We start from the raw sequence: 8,224 nt of genomic DNA, 5'->3' as shown, positions 1-8,224 counted from the left end.
GTGGAATAACGTTTTGATACTTAATATCTATGGAAGTACAAATGAGTTTATCTATGCAGTTGATGGATGCAGTGACATCATACTTATATGGGTCACTCAAATCGGACATATATATGAAAGTCCCTGAAGGACTTAAAATGCCGAATCCAAAAGCAAATCGCAACGCATATTGTGTAAAATTACAAAAGTCACTCTATGGCTTAAAACAGTCGGGTAGAGTGTGGTATAACCGACTAAGTGAGTTCCTTATTCAGAAAGGTTACTCAAATAATGATGATTGCCCTTGTGTATTTATAAAGAAATCCTCAAATGGATTTTGCATCATCTCTGTGTACGTTGATGACCTCAATATCATTGGTAGTACACCTGATATAGATGAAGCATGTAATCATCTAATGGCGGAATTTGAGATGAAAGATTTGGGAAAGACCAAATTCTGCTTAGGCTTACAGCTTGAGCACCTTCCCTCGGGAATTTTAGTATACCAACCTGCTTATATTCAAAAGGTTTTGGAGAAATTTAATATGGATAAATCATATCCAACCAAGACACCCATGGTTGTCAGATCCCTTGATATGACTAAAAATCCTTTTAGACCTCGGGATGATGAAGAAAATATATTAGGACCCGAGTTCCCATATCTCGGTGTCATTGGTGCGCTAATGTACCTTACAAATTGCACCAGGCCTGATATTGCATTTGCGGTAAATTTACTAGCTAGACATAGCGCTGCTCCAACAAAACGTCATTGGATGGGAGTAAAGAATAACCTTAGATATTTACATGGCACAAAAGATCTTGGTTTATTCTATCAGAAAAACCAAGATATGACTATGGTAGGATATACTGACGTTGGCTATCTATCTGATCCTCACAACGCCAGGTCACAGACAGGTTTCGTACTCTTATATGGTGGAACTGCTTTTTCATGGAAGTCAACAAAACAGACTCTTGTAGCAACTTCCACTAATCATTCTGAAATTATTGCATTATTTGAAGCATCAAAAGAATGTGTATGGCTTTGCAGGATGATTAACCACATTCAAACTGCATGTGGTGTTGGTTCATTAGGATCACCAACTATTATTTATGAAGATAATGCAGCTTGTGTTGCTCAAATGCAAATGGGTTATATAAAAAGTAATATCACAAAACACATTTCTCCTAAGTTGTTCTATCCTCATGCATTACAGAAAGATGGAGAAATTGATATTTTGCAAACTAAATCATGTGAGACGACTTCTATCCTCTAGCATATTTGTTCACAAAGTCTTTACCAAATTCAACATTCCAGAAATGCATTCATGGAATTGGTATGAGACGACTTCGAGATTTGCAAAGTTCAGGGGGAGAAATCTCATGAAAATATAATCCTTTTAGTTATTAGCAGATAATGAATATTGTACTCTTTTCCTTTATGAGTTTTTCCAACAGGTTTCTCATAAGAGGTTTTAACGAGACAATTAAATACAAGCGTTAATGTATGCCATATCATATTTCCCCTTATATTTGTCCTACTAGGTTTTAAAGGAGTTTTTCATGGCACATCTAATTGCACTCTTTTCATTATGAGTTTCTTTGAAATTTTTCTCATGATGTTTTTAATGAGGCAAATATCTTCATAAAGATTATATGCTATACTTTCTATTTTTCCTATGAAGGTTTTTAAAGGAAAGTATCTAAAGCATGTTTATTGTTCTCTAACTCACTAATAATTTTCTCCTTCTTTGAAGGTTTTTCTCATATGAGTTATCAAGAGACAATAATCTCTATATGTTGCATCATTTTCTCCTTATTATTTTTCCCACTGGTTTTAAAGAAGTTTTAGCAACATATCTATACCATTCTTCTCATATATTTTTTTCCACAGGGTTTTTGGAGGAGACTCTCAAGAGATGAATGATAAATATACAAGAAGCTTTCAAAGATGAATCAAAAGAAGAGACGTTGTACAAGGGGGAGTGTTGAGAACCGACATCAACGAAGCGTTTTTAGCGAATCATCGTTAGAAAACATAGTTAGCGGTTATTAGTGCCCAAGCGTCGTACGGACGCATCTGTCTGTACAGGCGCCTTTTTGTACAGACACCTTCACAATGCGTCCCAAATCTTATATAAATATGTAATTCTCAATCAATGAAAGCATTAGATCATTCGTACAATCACTTTTATCTTCACAGGCCCAAAGGGATATCCGTCGGCTAGTCGCTCTCATCACTTTCAGATGAGCGCAAGAAGGTCCTTGTGGCCTTGTTCAGCTCGATCCAGGCGACATCAAAGGTGAATGATTAAATTGACCCCCTCCTCCTATGTAGTGTCAAAAAGAATTAACCCCCCAAATGTCCTTGTGGCCGAGTCCAACTCCAAATAAAGCTTCAAAAATCCGCACAAAATTTGTAGTGGTGAACTCTTCTGGATAGGCATGAAAATCTTACTGAAATCCCTTATCATTCGAAGTGAATAGTCCACTCCAGACACTCACACAGTTGACGATGGGGCCCGTTGTTTCAAAGGAAATATATGCTTGCAATTGCAAAGCAGCTTTTTTAACACGGATGTAACAAGCAATTGAAGGGAGGTTAACTCCATGGAAGCTGCCTTAAAACATGTAGCTCCATGAGAGCTCCCCCCACAACGCTCAACTACCTTATTGTTGTTGTGTACAATGAATCGAATTAATTTACCACATATATGAAATTAAGGATAGTTATCACCATGCATGGCCAGTTCTGGCCTTCGCTTGAGTAACGATTTGTCAGTTTCTTCGGTTCTCCGGCTTCCCGGACTCCGGTTCAGTAGCTCCAGAGCGCAATGTCGCCTCCTTCCTCCCAGCTGCACTCGTCCTCCATTGCTATCGGCGCCGGAGCGAAGAAGGTGCTGCACGGGTCCATCATGGCGTACTCCATGCACTTGGGCGACTGGAAGAAGGCCTCGATTTCCGCGAGCGAGCACTGGCTGTAACCGTAACCCAGGAGGTCTACGCCGTCGAGGTCGGCGCCGCCACTGCTTGCCGTCTCCGGAGAGCTCACCGGCGAGGCATTGCTGGAGGAGCTGCAGTACTCGGGGGTGACCGCGCTGGCGCTGTCGTCGGCACCGGCGAAGTCGACGGCATTAGCGCTGGCACTGTCGTCGGCAGCGGCGAAGTCGAACACATTAGCGCTGGCCCCGGCGGCGGCGGCTGCGGCGACGCGCTGGATGGACTTGGGCGACATGGCGGCGGCGGGGAGGTCGAAGGGGAAGCGCACGGGGAAGTTGAGGTCGGCGGCGGCGGAGGCGCCCTTGAGGCAGAGCAGCGCGGCGTCGTAGGCGCGCGCGGCGGCCTCGGCGGTGGAGTGGGAGCCGAGCCATATCCGCGTCTTCTGCCCGGGCGCCCGGATCTCCGACACCCACGCGCCCCAGCTCCTCATCCGCACGCCCTTGTACGTCCTCATCTTGCCGCCAAGCTGCTGCTGCTTCGCTGCCACGGCGCCATCGCCAGTGCTCCCAGCTGCCGCAGTCTTCACCATTGCCACGCACGGCTAGCTTCTCGGCGAACCTCCTCTTAGCTCAGTCGGTTCCTTCGGTCGATGGTTTGCAACGCAAGGCTTGTTGTTGAGTGCTGATCTGTGTGCTGCGCTCACTGGTCTGGTCGATGCTCCGACGGGCTACTTCTACTTATAGGACACAAAGCCACAGCCCAAAACTGTGTGTGCTTGTCCATGGATTTGTTTACTGGTGGAACACAAGTAATGAACCATTACGTTCACATCACAGCGATACTCTGACAAAACAGTGGCATATACAATCCCCGGTCGTACATTTTGGCAATAATGCATATGGAGCAAATAATAGCATAAGAAAATCCAAGGGAGGAAGCATCCTGTGTGCTACTACAACGTCTATTAAGGTAGTCGACGCTGCATCTTTGCCTTGAGCGTACTGCGTTACATAAAATAATAGTGCCTTGATTCGGGTGTGGCTTGCCCGGGCACGGCTCGCACATACAGCTGTGGCATGCATGATGCACCTGCCTCTCTGGCCAAACCGAGTGGAGACTGCAGGAGTGCATCAAGTGTCAACCACACCTACCTGTCTTGGAACATATGCTAAGTACTTTCTGACGGGTGAAGTCTCTGGGCGGGCCATGGTAAACGCCGCCCTGGGAGTTGTGTGAGATCGCAAGTTGCCGCTGGGCCACTGGTGATGTATGGACTTCCGTGACACTTTCACATGTGACATGTTCGTCAGTTGGTACTACTGAACATGGTCCGGCATGTGGCGTCGGGGTAAAAATCCAGCGCTAGATTGTGTGATTATCAAAATCACAAACACTATGGACGTTGACATTAAGGCACTGTCAAATACTACCAGTATACAACGTTCTCTCAGACTTATGTGACACTTTCACATGAGGCATGTTCGTCGATTTGGTAGTGCTGACTACTGAGCATGTGGCGTCGGAGTGAAAATCCAGAGGCAGGATCGCATGACGTGCGAGTATCAAAGCACAAGCACTATGGACATTGACATTAACGTCTCGATCCGGCGACTGGATTAACCAACCACCTGGCCCTGGCCGCATGTGTAATTAGTCACTCGGTTGATTCCAGCTGTGATTAACTATTAACTACTACTCCCTCCGTTCTCAAATAATTGTCTTTCTAACCATCTCAAATGGACTACAACATACGGATGTATGTAGACACGTTTTAGAGTGTAGATTCATTCATTTTACTCCGTATGTAGTCATTTGTTGAAATCTCTAAAAAGATAATTATTTAGGAACAGAGGGAGTAGTATAACTAACCAGTAGTAAACCCTGCCGACGAGTTGACTGCACATGATTAGAGACGTATCGCCCCTGGCGAAGCGAGACCAATGTCCTCCCCTCTCTCCCACGCAGCACCGCAGTGGGAATTCACGCGCACGGCAACGGCAACGGCAACGGCAGGGTAACATGCGCCGGATGAGCGGGCCATTTCTTTTTTTTGTGTGTGTGTGAGGGAAATAGGAGCGGGCCATTTGTTAATCCGGCGCGGCAGCTTCGCGGATTTGGGGGCCGTGGGTCCGTGGGGACGAGGGGGCCGAGATTCAGACGGCGACAGGGGTTTAGTTGGGGGGATGCGGCGGCGTACGGCGTCAGCACGGCATCAAAGATGCAACAACCAACCCGTACGAAGTCGCGTCGTCGATCGTCTCATCCGGACAGCGGCAGCGGCAGCGGCATCAGCAGCAGAGCCAGGCTAGCTGGAGCCAGCCGGGCTCTGGTGCAAGTTGCACGCGTCCGGTAGCAGTAGCATCCCAAAACGCGTGAGCTCATGACGCCAACTCCACCGCGCGACCCATCCTGTCCGGACCCGTCTGTTTGGGGTAAAACGGACAAATCGGACGGCCCAGCGCGCGGGAGCAAACAGACTTTTTTTCGTTTTGTGTCCGCTTTCGACCCATCCGCGGCCCAAGTTTGCGTCGCTTTTGGGATGAAACGGACACCATGCGGACGCGCTGGCCGTCTGCACGTGTCCTCCCCTGGCCTGCCCGTCGGTGGCACAGGACGGGTCTTTTTCTATCCGCCCCCTCCCTCCGGCCGCACCCCACTCCACTCTTCTCCACTCTTCCCTACTCTTCCCCTCGCCGCCGCCGCTGCCATTGCAGCCGTGCAACTCGGACGCGCGCTCGCCCAGTCCCTTCCCCTCGTCGCCGCCGAGCTACCCAACCACGGCCACCTGGTTTGCGCACCCGCCGGCCGGATTTGGGGCGGATCCGGTCGGTCTTGAGCTCACCCGGCTGTGGGAGGCCGGGTCGCGCCATGGACTGGCCGGGCACCTCGCCGGAAGGCCCTAGCAGGGCCGCAAGGCCACATGCAGGCAGTCGCTCGTCCTCTAGCCGCTCGGATCTGCACCGTCGGTGGTCCGCCGGCAGATACACGAAGGGCGGCCGGCCGGGCTCGATGCTTGCCCATAAGCTCGTCGGCGCACCGTTGCCCCTCATCAAGTGCGCCCACTGCCCAAGGATGGTCGTGCGCCGCGTGTCTACAACGCCGGAACATCCCGGATGTGTGTTCATCAAGTGCTTAAACGATGGGGTATGTGCTCTTTTTAGCTTCGGTTTTTGCTCTCGGATTAGACTAATTGTGCTAACTTTAAGTTTTATTATGCAGAATGGATGCAAGTTTTGGTATTGGGAAAAAGAGTACATCGATATATTGATAGAGCGAAATTTAGTACATGTTCGTGCACTTTTAGCTAGCCTAGAGGCTGTAGATGAGACAAGTGCACTTGTTGCTAGATTAGAGGCTGGGCACGATACTACGTGTGAGGAAGCAACATCGACTTCTGGCTTGAAGAAGAAAGGAGGATGCAACGTCGAGCCTCCTCCACAGATCAACAATGAGTGCGTCGAGAAGGCCCTAACCCAACTCAAGGGAGCAGTTATGAAAGTTGGGTATCTTCTCAAATGTATTCTTGTGGTTCTTATTTTCTTTGGTCTTACTTTACTAGTTAAAATGTGATGATGTATTGTCATGTACCAAAAATGAATGATGAAAAAAAGTTTAAGGACTTGCAAAAAAATGTGCACGCGGACAAGATGCGGCTGGGATGCGGCAGTGCGCTGGACGCACGGCCACCACATCCCGAAAACTACCCGGACATGACCACATTCCCCTACCCAAACGGACAGAATCCGGACGAAACGGACGTCCGTTTGAGGTCGCACGGTGGAGTTGGCCTGAGTCGCGACTGTGCCATGCGTAGCTCGGACCTCGGAGCAGTGGATGTCGATCGACTGAGAACCGCGCGCCTCGAGCTGGCGTGGGTACCTGCCGACGACGATGTTGCACATCAGTAGAGCACGCGTGCACACTTGTGGAGTGGTATGGTAAGAACGTATCACGGTATCACACCTGCGCACATTACCTGCCGACGACGAGGTTACACAGTTGCAGACTAACCGTTTGAGAGCAACGTGTGATGATTCACGGCTAATTTATCCAGGCAGGATCTCCATGAAAGTAACCTCACCGTCAAAATTGGTTATCCAGATGATGACACTCAATGAATCTGAACGCATGTCATCCAGCTCCCAGAAGGTCATAACGCCACGTGGTTACATCGCCACATTTTCTCGTACCACAACCAACCTACATGTAACATGCACGTCCACTTCACGGAGGTGCCTTTCTCGACCGGACACACTCTCTTTCATCAGACGCTTTGACAGACAGCTGGGCGTGGGCAGGAAGAAAAACGACCTAATCATAACAAAGCGCGCATTAGATTTCTCAGATCTCTCTCTCCCTAGAGAGAGAGAGAGAGAGAGAGAGAGAGAGAGAGAGAGAGAGAGAGAGAGAGAGAGCAAATCAGATCGGGTGCCCCACGCCACTCTCACGCGTTTTAACAGCCTAGCTCTGGGAAATTAGACCCCTGACTGACAGATATGACGTAACTCTGATCGGCATCCTTTCTTCCTGTTCTCTTTTATTCGTGAATATATTAAGGTGATCTTTTACAGGCTTATCTTTGAGTTTGAGGCGTCAGCGTGCAGCTGGAAGGCATCAGGACTTGAGGAGCGGGGTGACACAAGGCATGGAGTGGATGGGCCGGAAGGAGCAGAGAAGCTTCCCCGGATGAGAAGCAAGATTGCAACGTAGTGTTTTTTTTATAGGATTATTCGCATGATTAGAGTCATTTTCATGTCACTGCTACATGGTCTCCTGTACCATGAAGGGGTCCTTGGTTCAAGTCCCGTGTCGAACTGGAGGGTGTCGCGTTGGTCCGACGTGCTCGTGACGTGCTCAACCGCTCATCGGCATGAGTGATCGTATTATGTTCAGCACACGATCTCAACTCGCCAGAGCCAGCTGACGGTCTCCACAGCCCGGAGCTGCATATCCCCGTCGCTTCGTTAGTTCCCGACAAACAGTTGCAGCCTGGGACACCAACGTACTGCTACATTTTCCCACCATCCAAAGGATTCTTGTCTGAATCTTTACCTCAGACGCCAATGATCTAATCAACTAGCTACGCAAGCTCTGCTTTCTGTAAGACGGCGCAAACAGCGCACAGATGCAGCAGAACAATTTACGTTGCTGGTTATCTGCTTTTCCTCGGCAGACACGAGACCAGTAGACTACAATCGAGATATATCAGTTCACCCGTGGACTTTTACAAATCATCTTGTTATATGCGGCCTGTAACTTCGTATGTACATTACATACTAATCAACCTGCTGAGATCACTGTCAGCAGA

The 8,224-nt window shown here is 48.6% G+C and overlaps 1 protein-coding gene across 1 annotated transcript; it reads right to left on the bottom strand.

Annotated features, from left to right (window-relative positions):
* Positions 1-2,516: 2,516 nt before the first annotated feature.
* On the bottom strand, positions 2,517-3,681 carry LOC123160340 (ethylene-responsive transcription factor ERF014-like). Its single transcript, XM_044578144.1, has one exon. It carries the CDS (start codon positions 3,503-3,505, stop codon positions 2,792-2,794), a length of 714 nt encoding a protein of 237 aa, XP_044434079.1. The 5' UTR covers positions 3,506-3,681; the 3' UTR covers positions 2,517-2,791.
* Between the last annotated feature and the right edge of the window lie 4,543 nt (positions 3,682-8,224).

Source organism: Triticum aestivum, chromosome 7B (genome assembly GCF_018294505.1).
Source record: "Triticum aestivum cultivar Chinese Spring chromosome 7B, IWGSC CS RefSeq v2.1, whole genome shotgun sequence".
NCBI lineage: Eukaryota > Viridiplantae > Streptophyta > Magnoliopsida > Poales > Poaceae > Triticum > Triticum aestivum.
Note: the sequence above shows the minus strand (reverse complement) of the source record. Positions and strands in the feature narration are given on the sequence as shown.